Consider the following 21970-nt stretch of genomic DNA (forward strand, 5'->3'; position numbering starts at 1 on the left):
TTCTCTAATGCAACAGCTAACCGACTGCACTTCCTGTTCAAAGCTCCTCGTCAGACCGTCGCTGTGCTTTTAGTTCCATTAAGTGTTAATGGGGGTGGAAGCATCATCAGAGCCTCACGTGGTCGACCCTGATATGGTGGACACAGGCTTGGGGTGGAGGACAGCTCCGCAGGATGGTGTCTCCTGGAACGTGGCGGTGGTCACCTGGAGAACTAAACTGAAGGGGGGAGGGGTGAGAAGAATGCAGAGGAGATAATCCTGAGGTGAGCTGGGCTTTGGGAGGGGACAGGAGGTCACAGCAGAAGCAGCTGGGAGACAAATCAGATAAAACTAACGGCCCTATTTCAGGACAGTCGTAGTGGCCCCACCCTGAGATAAACCAGTACCCCCCCCCAACACCCTGACTGGGAGACGGTCCCCCCCCGCACCCTCTGAATCATTGTTGTGGGTCTCTGGGTTTAGGTGTGGCTCTGGTTACTTAAAACAGGAGGAGAAAGACAGATAACATTTTTATTGTTTTATTCATCTTCAACCATGTTAAGAAAAATAAAAACATCTATTTAATAACAGCAGCAAAAGTTCTGCTGATATACAAGTGTTGTTATTAGGAAAAGGGAGTCGGACCGAGTCAATACAGACCAGAATCATACATGGGGGGGGGGAGGAAGGAGGGAGAGAAGGGGGGAAAGAGAGAGAGGGGGAGGAACCCAGACAGGGAGGGAGAGGGGGAGGGAGGAGGGAGGGAGGGAGAGAATGGGAGAGAGGGGGGATGGAGGGAGAGGGGGAGGAAGAGAGGGAGGGAGAGAGAGGGGGTGGAGGGAAGGAGAGAGAGGGAGGGGAGAGAGCGATTTTGATTCTTGATTTTCAACCACATCTTTATTCTGCCATTTTGTTCTACATTAACAGAAATTAAAATGCAGTATAAAAGTGACAATAAATAAATAAATTGCACCAGCTGATCTGAAAAAACAAGTTCTTCTTCCTGGATAGAGCACAGGACGCCCCTGTAGGTCCATGTACTTACAAACTGTTCTAAATCTTTTATTTCTCTATAAAAGTTCAAATCGATGAGGATTCTGGCTTTGATCATTCCACTCACCAGCAGAACCACATCAGCCCACAGTCTTCAACCTTCTTCCTCCTGCTTACCTACACGGCCATTTTAGACTGGCCCAGAACTGTTCATCAAATGGCACTTCACCTTTACGTATTTAAAACCAAACACAAATGTCCTGAGTGAGAAGACCTCATCTGCTCTCCTGAACAAAGAGTCCAGCAAGGAAAACAAAGGGAGCAGACGAGGACATTCTGAGAAGCAATGGACAATCGTCTCGACTGCTCCACAGAACGGGCAGGTGTTTGGAACAGAAGGGTTCAAGATTGAAATAAAACTGTTAACAGCTAAAATCCCATAAACGAGTCTCCACTGGAGGTCAGCCGCCTTCTTGGAGAGGGGGGGTTTGTAGAAGCTTCTCCACTCAGGCCGAACCTCTTCCCCCAGGGCTAGTTTGGCCCTCCAGGGTGATCGGGACCAGCACTCCAGCCTCTGTCTGTTCAGTACCCTCACCATCAGTCCACTCAGAGCCTTGCTCTCAGCCGTCTCCAAGGTCACTTCATGCTGTTGGTTTGGTTGGTCTGAATGACGAGGGATGGGAAAGGATGTTCAGGACAGGGAGAGGTCACCCTCTGGTTATGCTCCCTCAGCATTTGCCTCTCTTGCCCCATCAGACAGACTCTCCAGTGGCTCAGTAGTCGCTCCACGTTCCTCCTCGATCTCCAGCCCGGATGCACCTCTAGCTCCGTTGTCTCCTGCAGGTCAGGTCCAGTCGCCTCCAGCAGGGCTCCCAGGGTGGTAACTCCAGCCGTGTGCCAAGGCTCTGCAACTGTTGCTCCCGCCCAGGGAGGGGAACTCAGTAAAGGCTTCCATGGCCCACCGGTTCCCTCATGAGCCAGAACGAGGATTGATGTCAAACCCTCTGCTTCCACAACAACTTCCAGACGCTAAAAGGACCACGGTAAAAAGTTGGAGAGGAAAAAATCCTCACATTCTTAAAATCCAGTAAAAACAGACTCCTGTAATCCTAGACCACCAATGCTCTGCAGGGTCAGCCGAGCCAGTGGCCTCCAGACCAGGTCTTGGGGACAATATAGCAGCCGCTGAAAACAGCTGCTATATTGAAAAAAGCCTGAAAACAGCCCTCCTGCTGGTCAAGTGCACCAGCCCCTGTCCCCGTTCCTCCTTAGGGAGGAATAGCACCACCTGTAGGAGCCAGTGGAATCTGTCCCAAAAGAAATCTATTAAAACAGTCTGGACCCTGGAGAGCAGGTCTGATGGGGGGTCCACTACAGCGACCCTGTGCCATAAAAAGGAGGGTACCAGATTATTTATCACTAATGTCCTGCCTCTATACAACATGCAGGGTAACAGCCATTTCCACCTTCTCAGACATCCCTCAACGCCTTCTAGCACCCCTTCCCAGTCTTTCCTTAAAAACACGTCATCCCCTAAAAACAGCCCAAGATATTTCAACCCTCCCGTCTGGACCCAGCAACACCAGCCCACCCAGAAAGTCCCTCGTGGTTGCAAATGCCACACTTTTTGTCCAATTTACTTTTGCTGAGGAAAGAGCTTTAAAAAGCTCAATTGTTTCCTCCAAAACCTGAATGTCTCGCTGCGTGTTTACAATCACCACCACATCGTCCGCATATGCCATTAATTTCACTGCTGTTGGGCAACCTGGTAAACTCACCCCCTATCAGAGTTTTCCTTATTTTGTGCAACAGCGGTTCAATGGCAGGAGAGTAGAGCATTCCAGAGAGAGAACACCCCTGCCGCACCCCTCTCTGGACAGTGAAGGGAGCAGCCAGACCACCATTAATTTTTAGTATGTTCGCAACATCACGGTACATGACCTGAACCCTGGCAATAAATCCTGGGCTGAACCCAAACACGGCGGGCGTGTTCCACAGGTACTGGTGTTCAACCCGATCAAAGGCCTTTTCCTGGTCAAAGGAAATAAGACCAATGTCAATGCCCCAAAGAGCTAGAGATGTCCAAAACATGCCGAATCAAATTGATATTATTACAGATTCGCCTGCCAGGCACACAGTAGGTCTGGTCTACATCAATCACCTCTGCCATTACCTCCCTGAGTCAGAGAGCTAGCGCCTTGGAGAGGACCTTATAGTCTCCGCAAAGCAATGAGACCGGCCTCCAATTCTTCAGTTCCTGGAGGTCTCCTTTCTTTAGGAGCAGGGTGATGACTGCCCTTCTGCAGCTCTGTGGCAACAGTCCAGTTCTCCAGGAATACCTCTAACAAATCCTTACCCACATTTGCCAGGCTCATTTGCCAGGCTCATGAGGGCCACATGAAGCTCTTCCATAGTCAGGGAGAGAGTCAGCTGACAGAAGAGTGTTTGAAGACTCCCACCTGAGGAAGGTCAGACAATAACTCTGTCTCCAGTTCTGGATCCTCCACCATGTCACTTTTAAAAAGTTCCTTGTGAAGAGTCTTCTGATCCCAGCAGAGAGTCATCTCAGACTCTTCCTCATCCTCCTCTTCAGAGAGACTCTGTTGGACCTTCCTGGCCTCCTCTTCCCCGTCGTTTCTCGGCTGTTTTTTTCCACTTACTATTTTTGATCAACCTCCATCTCACCCATCGCTTTCTTTCCGCCCTGCTGCTCGGCCGATCCCGAGACTGACACCCAGACTAAAACACTCACCTCAGCCCCATCCATCAATTCCTCCGAAACCAAAGCTTCCCCCAATGCCAGAGCCTCGCCACTACTTGTCAGCGGCTCTGATCCCGAAGCCCCACCACCACCACTCATCGGCGACTCCAGGCCCCGTCAGCACCGGCCGGCGGCTCCGGGCCCCCGTCAGCACCACCCGCCGGAGACTCTGAGCCTGGAGCGGCGGCGTTCTCTCTCCTGGCACCAGGACAAGCTCTAATGAGGTGCCCCTCAGCCCCACAACCGAAACACTTCATTGTATCTGACGTGACAAATACAACGTAGTTCAGGGGTGGGCAAATCCAGTCCTCGAGGGCCAGATTCAAGCCAGATTTTCTGTCCTACACGTAAACATTTTCACCTGGGGTTCCATTTACCTTGGTGAAAGCAGTTCCTGCCTGGAAGGATGCAAATCCCGGCTTGAATCCAACCCTCGAGGGATAGATTTGACCTCCTCTGATGGGCAAGTCTAATCCATGAAGGCTGGTTTTGCATCCTGGCTGCATCCAACACATCATCAATGTGTTGCAATCGGGTGTCATCAGACGTCAAGCAGTGCTGTCTCAGACCCGGCCCTCGAAGGCCACTCTCCAGCCGGGTTTTCAGACCTACCGGGTCGTTCCACCTGGGTCCCTCGTACCTGGATGAGAGGACAGAAACCCCTGACACACTAAAACATGCCTAACTGGAACTATACTGCCCAACTAGAACTATACTGTCTAAATAGAACTACACTTTCTAACTGGAACTATATTGCTGTAAAAACTAATGAATCTGGAGCAAAATGTTCTGAGGTTCCTGGGTTGGCGGATTCTGCACCAGTTGCACTAGAAGACAAGTCACCAGTCAGGTTCTCCACCACAGCTGGACTGGGAGCTGGACTGGGAGCTGGACTGGGAGCTGGAGCACATCAGCCTACAATCCAGTCTGAAGAATTAAGCTCCGTTAGCTTCACCTGTATGGTTGAGCTGAAACCTGCTGGGACGTCCTCGGGGGCAGCGCCTGTGATTTGGGACGTGCGTCACCTTCAACCACAGACCAGTACCAACATACTGGTCGACCCAGTTCCAAGCAGACCTGAGATAAACATTCACACCCAACTTTACCGGAATACACAGTTCTCAAAGGCACAATTTCTTTTTCTATTTCCTCCCTCTGGGAACCATTACAGGTCATAACAGGCTGGTGGTTTTCAGTAGAAAAACAGACTTTATTTCCCACTCAGGTATTTCAGCGAGTCAGAAAGTCAAGGTGTCGCTGGGACGATGAGGTGAGCGAGTGCAGCAGGAAGAGGACTGAAGGCTGCTTTTTGGAACACACGCAGCTGGAAGCAGGTTGAGACTCGCCCCGCTAGCAGCCTGCGATTGTGGGAAATCTTGTTGTGAGGGAGGTGTTGGGACAGGCTGGAGGTGGCGGTAAACAGCTGCCAGCACCAGTCCTCCCAGCGGGGGGGAACTAAAGACAAGTGTGGCTTGCCTTACAAACGCTGACCTCAGCACACCGACACAACGGTTGCTGACCAACACCAGCCCAGCAGAGGAGGATTCCTCAGTTCTATCATCAGTTGGGCCCGCTCAGGGTTCCTTCCTGTTAAAAGGCAGTTTTTCCTGCCCCTGCTCAGACTTCTCCTGGACTTTGTGGTGCTTTTCACGTGTCCCTGAATGAATAAATTGCAGCACCAAATCCAAGCAGAGTCCCGGAGACTCCCGGAGGGTCGAAGCCTCACATCTGGTCTCCATCAACCTCAGCACAGATAATCTGGGAACGCGGATTTAGGAGAGGGAAAACAGAGTAGAAGCAGGTCTTTAGGTAGCTCCTGGGTTAGGTGACGCACGCTAAACAGGAAGAAGTCCAGTCAATTTAGAGCTGCATGAGAAAAACATACACATACAGTTAAAGAAAGAAAAGGGAAGTGTCAGGACTCCTTGTTCTTCTTTTTACCATGCGTTTTCTTCTTCTTCTTCTTCTTGTGGGATTTTGTTTTTATTGTTTTTTCTTTGCCACTGGTTTCATTTTCCTCTAAAGTACTGCTGGAACACTTTGAGTTGCTAACCATGGTTGCCGTGTTGACCTTGGGGGCCTGCGGGTCCTTTCTGTGTGAGGGGGGTTCAGGTTCCTGGGAGACTGTTATTAGCATCCGTTCCTTCTTCATCTCCTCCTCCAGGAAAAGGCTTTCCTTCCTGCTCCTGTGGTCGGGGTGATGCCTGTTTCTGTGATCCCGCTCTTCTCTCCACTCTCCATCTACCGTCTGCACCCCTGGGTTGCCACGGTAACGGGAGTCCTCGTGACCTTCCTTGTCTGCGGGGTGTTGCTGTGTGGTCCCGTCTCTACCGCCACACTTGTCCAGACGCACCTCCTGCTTAAACAGGCAACAGGTAGAAAACACACACTTAAGAAAAGAGCTAAAACCTAAAGAAGCAGCAAACAGAGCAGCGACCTTGGTTAAAATCCTCTTTTGTCCCTCAGGATCTTTGCCATCCTCACCAACAGGGCTGTGAGGAACTAACCGGGTTTCTCAGTATTAACCTCCACCCAGGGATCGGTGTCATTAGTGAGCACATTAAAGCCTCCGACACATTTAAAGCCATCACACCTGCCTGGTCGACGGGGTTGAGTATCAGTTTACCACCCTCCTCACTCAGGCAACGCTCCGGCGTCCTCGTCCCTGGACTAAGGTGCACCGGCCCGGCTTCTGACCCAAAGGTACTCACAGCGCTGCAGGGACAACAGTGGGTCGCTGCATGATTCTCAGCACTGCTCCAGTCTCCAAAGAACTCCTCACACTTCTGGCAGTAGAATCCAATTACTGGGGTCAAAAAGCTAAATCCTGCAAGTCAGCGCGATATTTCAGATGGACAGAAGAAGGATGCTGTTGCTAAAGATGCTAATTCTTTTACCATTATGTTTCATTAATTTCTGGAGTTCCTTCATCAGCACCTCCATTTTACCGGCTGTGGCTCGCTTTAACCGGCTTCTGTCCTCCTCCTCGTCCATCTGGAAAACAATTTCAAAATGGAGACTTGTTGCTATTTGAAGGTTAGAATTTTGCTTCTTTATTGCTGAGTCATCGTGCCAGTGGCTACCAACGCCGCTCCGAGGTTGGGAAGCGCTGGAGTGAGGTGCAGCAGAAATCCCTTACCTGGTGCTGACCGGCAGGAATCTGGGATGTGGGATTTCCATCTAGTTGTGAGCAGGTCTCCTGCGCTGCTGCGGGAGGGAAGCAAACATCTGCATAAACATGAAAAGCAGCCAGAAAACACTGCAGCCTTTCATCCGTGTTCCTAAAATAACTTTGACTCTTCCCCAACGAGCTGAGACAGACATGGAAACGGACCCAGCTCTGGGAATTACTGCCTTAAAATCAGAACTCGGCTCCGCTCTGGCTGTTGCTCTCATTCATTTCTCTCAGTGCTTCTCAAACAAACACACGTTTTTGGCAACTTCTGAGCTTCATTTCAAGCCGATCGACCTGCTCGAACTCCACTGGTGATCACTGGATCGATCCACTAACCTGGAGGGATCCTGCAGGTACACCCACAGCAACGAGGCCAATGTCAAACCTAAAATATAAACAGGACAAAACCTTCAAATCCAAGGTCCTCACCCGTGATGGAGCTCTGGAGAGCTTGGAGCATATTTGGCTGACCGGTGAGGGGTGAAGCTGTCGGGGCTGGACTGAGGAGCGGCTCCTCCTCGGGCTCCTGTCCCGTCACCACGTGTGCTGAGCCCAGACAGCTTAATACGCTCTTGATCCTCTCACACGTGCTGCTGTCCAGAAGAGCTGATGCTATCCTTGAAGTGTTCTGGAGATGTTGCTGTACATTCAGGAGATCCTCAACGCCACCAAAGGTGCTCGTTTCCGGAGCTCCGCCAGGTTTCTCCCGACAGGAGGTCTCAGAGAACGACCGACTGGCCGCTTCCTTCCCATACAAGAAGGACTCCTCCGCTTCCAGTGCCTCATCTTTATGGACTCCAGAGTCCTTTTGATTTGGAGCCTGCAGCCAAAAGAAGTCACTGCCGACTCTATCGTGAGGTAAGGTGATCAGGTCCTCCCCTGAAGTCTCCTGCTGTCCACCCAGGGGAACCTGCTCTTCTTTGCTCTCACCGAAGGCCTGCGGAGAAAAAGGTCACATTCAATGGTCGTTTTCAGATCATATTAACTTAAAACTGAAAGATCCAGAAGCAACATGGTAGCTACGAGAATATTTAACCTGGTTCATCCTGATCAGTGGTTGCAAAACGTAGACTTTAGGGACTGAGGTGTGTGGCCGACTCACCTTCATCCCCAGAAGTGCATCCGTCAGGTTGGAAAACCGCCCTCCCAGTTCTTGGCTGCTGAGAACCATCTGCAGGCCCTTTAGAAGAGAACCTCCTGGGGAGGTTTCATCCTGGTCAACGCTGCTCCTGTTTCCTCTTTTATTCTGGTCCATTTCACCGCTGCTACCTGACCTCTGACCTCTGGTCCTGCTCTGTGTTGGACTACTGATCCGGTTCTGACCCCAACTACCACAGCTGCCTCTCTCTCGCTGTGCACTCGTTCCACGTGCGTGACTTTTGCTCCTCCCTCTGCTCCGGCTACGTGCAGGGCTCTTGCCTCTGCTCCGGCTACGTGCGCCGCTCCTGCCCCTGCTCCGGCTACGTGCACGGCTCTTGCCTCTGCTCCGGCTACGTGCACGGCTCTTGCCCCTGCTCCGGCTACGTGGACGGCTCTTGCCCCTGCTCCGGCTACGAGCGCGGCTCTTGCCCCTGCTCCGGCTACGTGCGCCGCTCCTGCCCCTGCTCCGGCTACGAGCGCGGCTCTTGCCCCTGCTCCGGCTACGTGCGCGGCTCTTGCCCCTGCTCCGGCTACGTGCGCGGCTCTTGCCCCTGCTCCGGCTGAAGGCATCAGCCAGGCTGTAGTCCAGGTTCTCCTTCAGGTAATGGGGGAGAGGCTCGTTGGCTGCGATGCATCTCAGAAACTCTTCACTGGCTCTGTCACTAGAAATGAGAATAAATTCATTTTAAAAACTAAACGGTATCTTGAGCTTTCATGTCCCTTGAGTCCGTACCTGAGGTGTGGACGAGGACACGGTGCCGGGGTGGGAGTCCACAGTGGGAGCCTCTGGTGTGGGCGTCCCAGGCCAATCATTGCGTAATAATCTGCAGGGTAACTGCTGCACTGGGGCTGGAAGCATTTACATATTTACACTATGAGTACCTAATTCAGGATTTGACAATCAGAAGTGCTGCAATATGTCAAAGCTGAAGCAGAACTTTTAAAAACTTGACCAAAGTTAAACAGGCATGTGTTCCCCTGGATTTCATCACGTTTGGGTCCAACATCTCTTATTCTTTGAGCAAGTTCAGACCAGTTTTGACACCTTTCATCTACCCAAACTACCAGAAAACTACCAGAAAACCAGGTTCCAACCCAGGTTTATTGGCCTGTAATTCCATTTCCACAGGACAGATGGCTATATAATATAAATAATGCATAAAGTAATGGTTAATTCCTGCCTCCACTCATAGCCCATAATAGGCTAAACTCACCATGAAATACAGTGTTTGAAATTGATGACATGAATATTAATGTTCCAGATTGTTTATCCTCAGAAGACTAAAATACGTTTAATTCATCATGTAAAAACCCACCGTGGCGAAACGTGGCTGGTGATGACGGAAAGGCCGGGCTGTTGCGGGGGGCAGGTGGCCGAAGGGGGCACCACGAAAGCCCCCGGAGCTCACCGGAGGGTCGCGGCTGTGCGCGGATCCAAACGGCGGCGCGGCGGCGTACAGATGGTTCCGCTGGTTCCGCTGGTTCCGCGGGTCCATCTCGGTGTCCGCATATATTCACACACACCGTCGCTCCTTCGTGGCTGCCGCTCACAGCTTCGGCAGAGTTTGCACATAAATATCCGCCCGATATTTCAGCTCATTTCATGTGAAAAAAACTATTTTCCTTACAGTTGCAGCTCCTCGCGCGTTCTTGTAGCGCCACTGCCTGGACGGGAGGGGAACTGCAGACAGAATCACAATTTTTTGCAAGTAGGGTCGGGTGTTATAAAAAGAAACGAGAAGAACTCTTCTAGGAGAAGTAAAATAGGGTAAAACTTAGAATAACCGCTGCAAGAATACAGATAAGGGGGTGGACACGGTATTTACGATGTTATATGAAATGGTAATATAAAGCAAAGGCAGAATACTGGAGTACAAGCGCACAACTATAATGCTGTTAATGAACCATTATGGGTGTTATACGGGTGTTATACATACAAAAGGCAAAAACAGATGTTTATTTCTGGTCTTTGCCTCTAACCTGGGGAGGGTAAGCCACCCTTTTCCAGCTGAGAGCCATGGCTTTGAATTCCAGGAAATCAAAGGAGCTCAGATGGTTGATAGGTGCATGGTGGTCTTGACTGCAGGGGAGAAGGGACTGGGTGGTGGTAAAAACAGCTAAATGGATGGTGGGAAGTCTTCTGCGTGACTTTGACAGTGTTTCGGGCCGTGTCCAAGAATGGGACAGTAAATTTCCAGGTCCATTAAAAGCCATAACTGTGAATACTGTTACTCTATCAGGGAAATGCCAAAGACAACGTTCCCGTGTGTCTGGTGAATTCCGATCGCCTAATAACAACAAACAACCCTTTGTTCTCAGAGTTTATTCATAAAACGTTAAACTAATAGTTTCACAACTGTTAGCATTCTGCCCATCAACAGGGGATGTCGTTATACAGTTGAGGGGAGTGTCCCTGTCCTGTTGTGTCTTGTCTCTATGTCAAAGTCATTTGGAGTCCCCCCCAAATTTTATTGAGGAACATATTTTGGTAAAGCCTCTAAACCAATGAGTTCTCCTTCCTCCCCAGCAGAGGTCTGAGCATTAAAAAAGTAACTCTATTTTCTCTATTTTTATTTGATATTTGCATCTCATTAAAAAGTGTAGACTTCTGTTCTATAGGAAAATTAATTTCGCTTCAAACACTATTCAGCATCAAAACTTAAGCAACCAGAGGAATTTTCAACTTGTAAGAGAAATGACAGAAAGGTGACTTGATCAATAACTTAACAGAAGCCTCAAACATTTCAAAAACAAGACGAGCAGTTCTGAAACCAACCAAACTGCTGATTCATCAAGTGCTAACGATGCTAACGGTTCCTCCACAACTGTCCAGCTGTGACTGCTCATCTTGTCCGAGTGGTAGATGAGAAGAGAACCTGTCCTTTTGTCCTTTTGTCCTCTTGCTGCAACGCTTCAGCAGCAACACTGTTACCGCTGCGTTTGCCTCCAAGTGTCGGGAAAATGGGACTCCTCCAGCAGCTAGCGCTTCCTTTGCTAGTTTCTCTTCAGGTTGCCACTTTTCGCCACACCTGTGACTCGGAGCATGAAAGGCAGACGTCCGTCCCCTCGTCTCCAAACGCTGTTTTCTCTGGCAACTTTCCAATCACAGCGTGAAACATTAATAACGCAATCACCTTTCAGTCGTTTTATACTTGGAATCCCTCATTTACGCTCGGCCATTAGCCGCGTTAGCATTCCTCTGCGTTATGTCTAATCATTGTTCTGGGTGGAAGAATCCAGAGGTCCCAGACCCAGACTGGAGTCCACTTATTGAGGGCCCTCCTCTAAGCGTTTGCAGTGTCCCTGACAAATAACTACTATATTCCTGGATTCTGGTCTTGGGCATTATTGTCCCTGGTCCATTTGATCATCGTCTCTGGAGAGCGATAGAGGAAGATCAGCTTAGAGTAAAGTTCCTCTTCTAGTTCCAGCTCTCCTGTCTCACGAACCTAAAATCAAGAGCACATGCTGACAAATCTGTATTGTTGATGGAGTACTGGTGTGTGTGTGTGTGTGTGTGTGTGTGTGTGTTCCTATGCACACCCACCAGGAAGATATCGGTGCACAGCTTCAGGATTCGGTCCACACAGGGCAACTCCTCAAACATAATGGAGTGTGAGATTTCACTGAAGAAGCCACGCACAAATTTCCCGATGACTAAGACCACAGAAACATACAAACCCATGATCCTGGAATAAAAGGAAGGGGGCAAAGGTCAAACAGGACCCATAGTAAGAAAGGCATGGTCCACTTTAATACATAATAGCCCTGAGGGCCCTTTAGGCAGCCTATATGGTGACAACACCTACAGTATCTGGAGCGCCTGGCTCCATTTAACGATTATCATTAATATGATTGTTATGTGCTGGACGGGCCCCTGGCCCCTGGCCCCTGGCCCCTGGCCCCTGGCCCCGGGGTAACAGGTCATCAGAGGTGCTACAACAACAGTAGATGTGCGTCCACTCCCAACCGTAGAGAAGTCTTACCCATATCCAGCAAGGAAGCCCAGACTTGGTGGACTGACTTTGTCATTAAATATGACCATGGGCAGAACCCCACAGGAGGAGGGGGCACAACCTTCAATGGCAATATCCCACCACTCCTGGTTCACCCCCCCGTTCAGGGACCTGTCACTCTTCAGGGACAGGGTTATATTCAGAAAATCTTCTTCACCACCTACAGACCAAAACATTGAACAGTGGCTGGTTTAAAATCCCATTAAAGAGTCATTATGAGCCAGCGCTGTAGTAACAGAGGGATGGTTTTTCAGTTTTAAATGTAGTTGTAGGAATATTTAATATACTGTACTATGCTATGCTATGCTATGCTATGCTATGCTATGCTATGCTATGCTATGCTATGCTATGCTATGCTATGAAGCATAATCCATCCATTTTCAATGTATCTCTGACCTTTAAATAGCTGACTGACAGGTTTGGCTTCAGCTCCATTGGGGGCACGTAGATAGTTCGGGAAGAAATTAGGGACGTGTCTGAGACAGACAAGAGACAGCGCACGTTATATTTTCCTCTCTGTAGTGCGTCCACGTCCATAAACACACACAATGACAACCTACACCGGCTCGGTACGATTGCCGAGCAGCAACGAGGCCATATCAGCCCTGACGGGGTTCCCTGGCTCCAGAGGGACCGAGTGCTTGTCAAAGGAGTGTTCAACCGTCCCTCCCTTGCCCAGGTCCCTGTGGGAGACAGAAGACCTGAGATCAGCTGGTCCAGCAGAGAGCCAGAAAAATAACGACTGATTTCATAGAAATCATGTTAAGATGCTACAGAAGGTCTGGCAGACAGACAGAGAGACAGGTACACAGACAGGCAGGCAGACAGGCAGACAGACAGGGAGACAGACAGGGAGACAGGTACACAGACAGGCAGGGAGGCAGGCAGGCAGACAGGCAGACAGACAGAGAGACAGGTACACAGACAGGCAGGGAGGCAGGCAGGCAGGCAGACAGGCAGACAGGCAGACAGACAGACAGACAGACAGGGAGACAGACAGACAGGCAGACAGGGAGACAGGTACACAGACAGGCAGGCAGGCAGGCAGGCAGGCAGGTACACAGACAGACAGACTGACCGACCGACCGACCGACCTTTGGAAATTCCAGGCCAGGCGCAGCGTGAGGTCAGCACGGCTACTCAGCAGTTCCTTTATGACTTCCTGTCTGCTCGGGGGGCTGATCCTCCACACTGATCCAGAACTGCCTTCAATCATGGCCGTCACAATGTCCTCATAATTATACAGAGTTATAAACTGCATGGCCGCCTAAAAACAAGGAAGCACAGAGGAGAGCAGAGGCAGAAATGTCAAATCAAAAACACAGGAAATGGGTGGAAGACACACCTGAAGGGCACCTGTAAACCCTGACCCTGACCCAGTACCGCCTTCAGACCAAGCCGGTCCATCCAACCCCAGCTCATTCATTCCATTACAGTTTTCTAAGCGTCCAAAAGTCCATTTTTCTAAAGCGTCCAAAATGTTCAAGAGTGTTTCTAACTTTTATACATGTTTCTCTTTCTTGTTCTTCTAAGAGACATTGATGGACAACAAGGACAGCATATGTGTGGGCAGGTGTTTCTCCTGTAGGGGCACCGTTCACACCCTCTCCTGATGTCCTGCTGTCCTTGGACAGAGAAGCTGTGTTCTTTATTAAGTCTGTTGAGTGTTGGTATGCTCCTATATGTCCCTTCTGTCCTGGGACCCTTCTGTCCTGGGACCCTTATGTCCCTGGACCCTTATGTCCCTGGACCCTTCTGTCCTGGACCCTCCTGTCCCTGGACCCTTCTGTCCTGGACCCTTCTGTCCCTGGACCCTTCTGTCCCAGGACCCTTCTGTCTTGGACCCTCCTGTCCCTGGACTCTTCCTGGACTCTTCTGTGATGGGACCCTTCTGTCCCGCGACCCTTCTGTCCCGCGACCCTTCTGTCCCGGGACCCTTCTGTCCTGGACTCTTCTGTGATGGGATCCTTCTGTTCTGGGACCCTTCTTTCACGCGGCCCTTCTGTCCTGCGACCCTTCTGTCCTGGGACCCTTCTGTCCCTGGACCCCTTTGTCCTGTACCCTTCTGTCCTGTACCCTTCTGTCCTGGGATCCCTCTGTCCTGGGACCCTTCTGTCCTGCGACCCTTCTGTCCTGGGACCCTTCTGTCCCTGGACCCCTTTGTCCTGTACCCTTCTGTCCTGTACCCTTCTGTCCTGGGATCCCTCTGTCCTGGGACCCTTCTGTCCTGGACTCTTCTGTCCTGGGACCCTTCTGTCCTGGACCCCTTTGTCCTGTACCCTTCTGTCCTGTACCCTTCCGTCCTGCGACCCTTCTGTCCTGTCCCCTCTGTCCTGCTGAAGATTTCTTCTGACATATTTAAGATAAACAGAATGAAATTTCCACACCCATGAAACCTCATTAAAGCTTAAAAAAATTTGACTTTTTTCTTAACAATTAACAAACAGCTATTTTGGAACCCAATAAACTGGTTGTATGTTAAACGTTTATGGTTAGCTTTACACACAGTATTGAAAACAGACCACAATATCCAAAAATAAACCAAAAAGAAAGCTGGAATCAGTACAAACCGCATTGTTCCCAAACTTCTTTGTGAGCTGTTCATATTCAACCATTGTAAAGGGCTGGATGGACTGTTGCTGCACACTCATGGTGAAGAGGGGCTGCAGACACAGGAGGGGGGACGTTAGAGAAGGCTACAAGACCCCCCACACACCCACACCCACACCCACACACACACACACACACACACACACACACACACATCCATGCACTATATGTATGTTAGATTAAATAGTTGTCAGTACACAACTAGTACCGGTATCGTTTCCATCATTGTTAAATGATGAGTCAGCAGTTTTTCCAGCCAGATGTGGCATCTTTCATCCACATCGCACTTTAACGAGCTGAATGAATGATTCTTCTTCTCATGTGACCATGAAGGCGCTCCGGTTCATTCCAGTTCTGACTGGTTTTGGTGGGAGTTTAGACTGTTGTCTCCTACCTAGAGACCTACTGACCCCCCCAACAGCCATTCATGACACTTTTTGCCCTGTTTACCAGTGTTTTAGGTAGAACTGTTGAGGTTTGGGTCAGTAGTGCAGGACGTTAAGGTGGGAACCTTCAGGCAGCGGTGAAACTTTCCAAAAGACTAAAATAATCTGAGATTTATCATTTAAAAGCTGATATGTTGATATAGAAGTGCTTTGTCTTGGTTACCTCGTACCCTCCCAGCTTGATGGTGACGGTCACGTCGATGGGGTGGTTGACCACGCCCACCACCGATCTGACCAGCGAAATGAAAAGAAGAGGAAACCAAATGATGCAGATCAAGAAGAAAATGATCAGTCCTCCCATCCCATATTTGACTATTTTCTTCTTCTTCTGTCCTTTAGGCTGTGGGTATTTCTGCCGAGAGAGGAAATCAATCAGGATTATTACATTCTATAGAAATTGGAAGCTCAAAAGTTCACGTTTGGTATTTTCTTTTCTTTTTTGTGTTAACCACCATGAACAACCACTAATCTCTGGAGTTTATCCACATTCGTCATGAAAAAAATTAACAACTTCTGCAAAAGACACCGGAAAAATATGGATTCTGCCTTCTTATCTTCTTATTGGTCCTGACGACAGCACTAAAATTCTGGAGGAACAAAGAAATGATGACTCAAACATCTGGAGGGTTTGGTCACCGATGAGGATATTCCACCCACATCTGGCACGGCCTAAATTTGTGATCTTCATAAACTGGAGCACAACGTTGGCGTCTGTCTGCTGAGCCGGGCTATGCTAGTCTAGTCTAGTTCTGTCCTGTCCCCCCATCCTGTCCCTGTCCTCCTTCCCTCCTCCTCCTCTCATGTGTCTCACTTGTCCTCTTACTGAAGCTCTGTCCAACTGCTTCTGGCTCACATGATTTAAATGTGCTGCTGTATTTTCCCTTCCTACCTTCTCTGTTTCACGGCTGCATTTAATGATAAAAATGTTGGCGTATATGTCCTCCACACACATCCAGTTTGACAGAGACAGAGTGGTGTCAGTCCAGACCCAGTCCATCACAGCCCGCAGCTCCACCAGGAAGGGCACCAGCCGAAACCTACACACACACACACACACACACACACACACACACACACACACACACCACACACACACACACACACACACACACACACAAATCATTAGGAAATGATCTGTAAAGGAGGAGCGCTTCCATACTTGTGGGGACCTCATGTTCTTACCCTTGGAAAAGGAACAGGTTGAGGTGGTTGTAATTCTTGGTGAGGAAGTTTCCCAGGATACGAGTCGGGTATCCACAGCGGATCTGGAGGGCCGACAGGCCGAAGTAAATACACTTGACAAAGTACCAGAGCTGAGCGACAAAGTTCTGATTGAACATCCTAAACAGAGAAGACACAAAATAAATCATTAGAATTGCAGCATTTCACAAAAACACAATAATATGAGTAGAACAATCCGTGACAAGTACTGCAACATGAAATACATTTTGAAGCTTGATCTCACCTTTCTGTGACAGCCGGCAAGATAAAGAACATCCACAGGTGGATCCCAAACACCAGGATCACCTGGATGGACAGAACACCAACACGTTTGTATAAAGTAAATACAAAGTCCCAATAGGGATTAAAGACCTGCTTCTATAAAATCTAGCAACCAAAAGTGCATCACATGGTGAACCAGGCTGACTCAGCAGAAATGATGCTCATCGTCTTAATATAAAGACCCAACCTGGAAGATGAGCTTTCCTAAGACAGCCTTGCGCAGGTACAACGCTCTGTCAATGATCATGGTGCTGAACTGGATGAGCAGCATCGCCAGAAAAGCCTCCGGGACCTGGTCGTCCGACAGCGTGGAGGCGATATCAGCGGCGGCGCTGTGTTTCTGCAGGGTCGGGGAGTGACATCATCACAGTAAACACCACTGGAACAACATGCAGAAGATCTGATTCCACTGAGGAGCGATCAAGCTGCTCAACACAGCTCACAGGTGTGTTGAGACTGAGAACGAAGTCAGAGACCTGCTGGCTACATAGACGGAACTGCTGGCTGAGGGGAAGATGAGAGGGCAGATGTTGCCACCATAGTGGGCCCCTGTTAGTCAGGAAGTAGGTCCATTTGGTGGTGAGACATCTAGAGGGAGCAGAACCGTGTGGGTGGAAACAGCCATCTGTCATGGTGGCCCGCTATTAATAAAGACATTGGGTGGAAGGTTCTGGGCAACCAGTCAAGGCCTGGCCTGGACACACGGGCTGGGGGGGTCCTGTCTCTACGCAGCCCAAACCCTCAAACGGGACACTCACTGTCTTGGGCCAACAAAGCTAACCGGACCGTCTTCAGACCCTTCCTCACCAAAGAGTTAGAACTCTAAGTTGCTCAAAGGATCCTGGGTGAACTCTGCTGTGTACTGGCCCGTTCTGCACATGATTGGGACAGAACATCTCACCACGCTGCAGCTAGCTTGTTTGCGCCAGCTTCACTGGCCACTACTACAAGGCTGGAGGAGCCATAATCAGTGGCCCCTGATCTGGTCCTGCACGCCAGGCCCTTCTTTACCGCAACAACAGTTTTTGTTAGATTACACAAACTGACGATGATCTCTCACCCCAAAAGCCCAAAATCCAAAGATGATGACGATGAAGTCGACGACGTCAGTGAGGAACATGAGTGCGTAGACGTCAGTGGGAGCCCGATACTCAGCACGGAGGATGCTCCCAAAGAAACATTTGGCTGGACGGTAAACTCTCTGAATCCTGGAGAAACAATGAAATGATGGTTTCAGAGCAGGAGATCAGGGCAAAGCTGCTGTAGAATACAAACCTGCTACAAACCTCGGAAATATTCATGAATAAGTCATTGGATTCCAAACATTCAACCAGTAAAACATACGTTCCCACGTACTGAATTCCTGCTCATGAGTGTCCTCGGAGGTGGACACGAACATCTTTCCTGCTTACCCGGAGACGAAGACGTGTTTGATCTTTTGTACTGTCGCCACCAATCTCTGACCTCCCGTTTCTCCCTTCGTCACTTTCTTTCTCTTTCTTGTTGGTGCTTTAGTGGCGTCAGTGGTGTCAGCAGGGGGCGCTAAAGCAAGGGACAACCAAATCAGCGATGAGGATTTAACCACACACACCACAGAAACACCAGTGTGTGTGTGTGTGTGTGTGTGTGTACAGTTAGATGATAACTACCATAAAATCCTTTTAAATACATTTTGTGAATGTAAACATGGTGTTTGGTGAGTCTATAGGAGTGGATGCTGTGGGTTCCCACCCCTTCACAGTCCCACCGTACGTATAGAAGACACCAACCGTCGCTGCGTGGTCCTTTGGGATGTTGAATTTTCTTGCGAAAGCGGATAAAAGTGCTTTTCACTTCTTGTTTGGGGTCTTCTTCCGTTCTTGCTTCCTTCCAACTACCATCAGATTCCAACATGTCCTCTGGCACGATGGAGGTTCCTGTCCATCTTCTGACCCGGTGGTTATTGGTTCCTTTGGAGCCGATTGTGGAATCTCAGCAGCAGCGCTGACATTTGAATCAGCTGACTCCACGTTGTCCTGCATTGATAAACTAGAAGTATTAAATCAAGCAGGGGACCTCGTATCTCTACCTAGTCCATCATGTCCCCCACCAAGCACTTTATTAGGTCCAAACATCAGAACGGATTTAGGCCACTTTGAAAGTTTTTGCAAAGTTATTTTGGAAAGTGCTGATGTCCTGGAAGGTCTTACCAAAACCCATCGGGATAATCGGGCTACAGTTGGCTACTTTCAGCAGGATAATGCACCATATCAGGTGTTTTTTTAGTTTTTTTAAATGAGTTCACGACAGTTAAACATTCCACCGTCACCAAATCTGGATCTAAGAGAGCAACTTGGGACTGTGGTAGAATAAGAGAAAAGAGGAAAAGATCTGCAGCAACTCCTGCAAAAATGGAACAAAAGGGACCCTTGTTGAATCTACACCATGAAGAATTAATGCTGCTCTTAAGGCAAAAGGAGGAGGAGGAGAAGAGCAAGGGCTACCTAATGAAGTGGCCGGTGAGTGTGTAGCACACAACATAAGAATCCTGGTACCTCGAACAACAGCCACTGACAACATAACATCTCATCTCATCTATACAACTTACTGGTGTAGGACTCTGATCCTCTAAGGGTCCCTCGTGGTCCCACAGGCCATAACGCTGTACATGCAAAAAAAGAAAAAATCAAACATGCGAGCATGAACCTGCACTAGCAACAACTTTTGATTTTAGTGGACAGGCCTGCAGTTAGAGAAGGGACAACTTTTCTCCAAAGTGCAGACTTCAAATTAGGTTTAAATTAAGACTTAAACACAGACCTAAGATAAACAATTCACATGAAGCCTTTTCCTGGTTGTTGTCATATTGCTTCTTACGTCCTGTAGCATATCAACCTTGTCTTGCTTAGTAGCACTGTATTAGCCTGAACTGACCTTGAGCAGGGACCTGTGGAAGAACAGTGCCAGTAGCTGAAGAAGATCATATCTGATGTAGTTGTCGGTCTTCTCCAGGCCCAGGATACGAGGTGGGAAGAACGGTTTATCATCATTCACTGCCATTTCATAGGCACTGTTCCAGGGAAAGAATCCAAACTGGAAAAAGTATTTTACGACCACCATAACCTGGAAAGGAGCAGAGCAGCACACAATCACTAGTGTTAAAGCCACTGTGTGCATGTGTTGTTTTGTTCATTAGTGGAGCTGTAAATCTTTAGAGCTTTTATGATTTTTGTACAGTTTTTGTTCCATTATGGAAAGAAATCCCTGAGTAAACGCATCAAAAGGCATATAACTGTTGTTTATTACATGCTCACCCTCACGTTAGAGAGAAAAAGAAGCTGTACTAACAACCATCTTTCAGTTCTGGAAAAGCTGTTTTTTCTCCAGTCGCAATTAAATTCCCTGCTGTTTAAGTACATTCTTTCATCAGGCATCTTGAATAAGGGCCCAACAACGTACCACAGGGGTCTGGGCATCTCCAGGCTACTACTAAACCATGTGATTGAAAGTGCTGGGATTAGAACAAAGACAAAAGAGTACACGTACAAACAGCCACACCAAAACAAGCCGACTAAACTGCACGTAGAAAGTCAAGCCACCAAACCCAGGTCCATAGTCCTCTTTCTCCAGTCACCCAAGTGCCTTTCCTCAACTGTAGCCCCCTCACTGCTGCTACAGGATAAACTAAAAATGACCCAGGTCACACAGTTGTTTGAATTCTGACACCCATGAAACACTATTATTTGCAATATTATCTTCTCAATTGGAAATGTTTTCCTCATCTTTTGTCCAAATTTAGTTAGGTTAAAAGTGCTTCAGATAAAAGACAAAGAGTTTAGGAAAAAGTTACATAATCAATTGTTCAATGGTTATTAAAGTTACATAATCAATTGTTCAATGGTTATTAAAGTTCTATAATCAACTGTTCACTGGTTATTGAAGTTATATCATCAATTGTTTAATGGTTATTGAAGTTACATAATCAATTGTTGAATGGTTATTGAAGTTATAACATTAAGTGTTATTGAAGTTACTTCAATAGCTCATTGTTATTAAAGTTACATAATCAATTGTTTAAAGGTTATTGAAGTTACATAATCAATTGTTTAAAGGTTATTGAAGTTACATCATCAATTGTTCAATGGTTATTATCGTTACATCATCAATTGTTCAATGCTAATTTAAGTTATATCAATTGTTCAACGTTATTAAAGTTATATCATCAGTTGTTATTGAAGTTACATCATCAATTGTTTGATGGTTATTAAAGTTAAATAATCAATTGTTGAATGGTTATTTAAGTTACATCATCAATTGTTTGATGGTTATTAAAGTTAAATAATCAATTGTTGAATGGTTATTTAAGTTACATCATCAATTGTTTAATGGTTATTAAAGTTACATAATCAATTGTTGAATGGTTATTAAAGTTAAATAATCAATTGTACATATGAGGTCCACTGTTTAACTTTTAAACGAATCCAAAAGCCCTCGGGACTCCTTTATGTTTGAAAAGCAACAATTATTATGCTAGCGTGTTGCAGACAGTGATGAACTGCAAATACTGTATGTTGATCCTGATGAATGTCACATCTGGCAAAAAGCAGATGCAACATGGGGGTCAGAAAGATGACACATCAGCCACCCAGGTGGGCACCGTTGGCGTATCATCTTTTGGTCTTGTTCCTGGATTCACAGATCCTGGAAGTTGGCTCGGGACAGCATGGAAAAGGTTCTTAATGCTAATCCAATTTACAGTATGTTTTATATGTGGGTATTCTACCACCACAGCTTCATGATTCCTCTAAAACATTCCCAATAATGGAATGGAACAATCGACATTTGCCTTTCGACCCTTAACCCTAACCCTAAAGTTGCCATTATTTAATTACATTTAGAAAGTGGATTGGATAGAATCTATGAGCACACGATCACTTTTTAATGAAATAAAAACCTGCTCAACTGTAATCTGTCTGTTGTGCAATTTTTCTTGTTTTGTAGTTTAGGGAGGAAACTAAAAAGAGGACTTGCATATTACCCTGTATATTCTGCACATCCACGCCTCCAGACACACATTTGTTCTAAAGTTTTCATAAATTTTAACGTGGTATAAGAAAAGAATTTTGTGTATCTCTCCTAAACTGATTCAAAGCATCTTTATTTAACATTATTTTCGAGGTAAATTTGAGTTCCAGAAGAACCATAATGACTATTACAGATAAGTCACATGAAGGGGGGAAGTTATATCAAAAGTCTGATTATTTGGTGATAATGAATTCTTTGAGGATAACCACAAACTATTTAAGACCAGATTGGGAGGTTTTTAGGTGTGTAAAACACAAAATAAACACTAATCTTAGAGCTACTG

At 47.7% G+C, this 21970-nt stretch overlaps 2 protein-coding genes across 9 annotated transcripts in view; both read right to left on the minus strand.

Moving 5' to 3' along the window:
• Window positions 1–496: 496 nt before the first annotated feature.
• Window positions 497–9681, minus strand: si:ch211-195b21.5 (uncharacterized). Of its 8 annotated transcripts, none has more exons than XR_008952611.1 (9): window positions 9365–9680; window positions 8782–8897; window positions 8011–8710; window positions 7338–7845; window positions 6873–6940; window positions 6631–6727; window positions 6445–6560; window positions 4111–6092; window positions 497–2001 (listed from the first exon to the last, which is right to left on the minus strand). XR_008952611.1 is itself a non-coding variant. In XM_057047052.1 (9 exons), the coding sequence occupies exons 2-9, from the start codon at window positions 9053–9055 to the stop codon at window positions 5649–5651; spliced, it is 2103 nt and encodes a 700-aa protein (XP_056903032.1). In that variant the 5' UTR covers window positions 9056–9186; window positions 9365–9505; the 3' UTR covers window positions 497–5648. The 8 variants fall into 8 exon arrangements, 7 of the variants coding, with proteins under 7 accessions (XP_056903032.1, XP_056903031.1, XP_056903030.1 ...); XM_057047052.1 differs by adding an exon at window positions 9002–9186 and having other exon boundaries at window positions 497–6092; window positions 9365–9505; XM_057047051.1 differs by adding an exon at window positions 8987–9186 and having other exon boundaries at window positions 497–6092; window positions 9365–9505.
• Window positions 9682–10356: 675 nt separating this feature from the next.
• The window catches only part of piezo1 (piezo-type mechanosensitive ion channel component 1), a 42921-nt gene continuing 31307 nt past the window's right edge, over window positions 10357–21970 (minus strand). Inside the window, 18 exon segments of the mRNA XM_057048050.1 lie at window positions 10357–11497; window positions 11596–11737; window positions 12035–12224; window positions 12461–12540; window positions 12625–12747; window positions 13159–13331; window positions 14635–14727; window positions 15284–15472; window positions 16010–16157; window positions 16303–16461; window positions 16586–16647; window positions 16811–16963; window positions 17684–17831; window positions 18036–18165; window positions 18393–18461; window positions 18464–18638; window positions 19211–19264; window positions 19537–19725. Of these exon segments, the coding sequence (XP_056904030.1) occupies window positions 11366–11497; window positions 11596–11737; window positions 12035–12224; window positions 12461–12540; window positions 12625–12747; window positions 13159–13331; window positions 14635–14727; window positions 15284–15472; window positions 16010–16157; window positions 16303–16461; window positions 16586–16647; window positions 16811–16963; window positions 17684–17831; window positions 18036–18165; window positions 18393–18461; window positions 18464–18638; window positions 19211–19264; window positions 19537–19725 (2409 nt within the window). The 3' untranslated portion in view covers window positions 10357–11365.

Source organism: Takifugu flavidus, chromosome 11, assembly GCF_003711565.1.
Source record: "Takifugu flavidus isolate HTHZ2018 chromosome 11, ASM371156v2, whole genome shotgun sequence".
Classification (NCBI taxonomy): Eukaryota; Metazoa; Chordata; class Actinopteri; order Tetraodontiformes; family Tetraodontidae; genus Takifugu; species Takifugu flavidus.

Excerpts from the sequence above, each read along its gene's own strand:
- si:ch211-195b21.5 (XM_057047047.1), bottom strand. The coding sequence starts at position 9,544 with ATGGACCCGCGGAACCAGCGGAACCAGCGGAACCATCTGTACGCCGCC. Across the intron at positions 6,728-6,872 it reads TTCCTGCCGGTCAGCACCAG|ATGGACGAGGAGGAGGACAG; the intron begins GTAAGGGATTTC and ends ATTGTTTTCCAG. Across the intron at positions 6,093-6,444 it reads ACTGTTGTCCCTGCAGCGCT|CAGGAGGTGCGTCTGGACAA; the intron begins GTGAGTACCTTT and ends TGCCTGTTTAAG.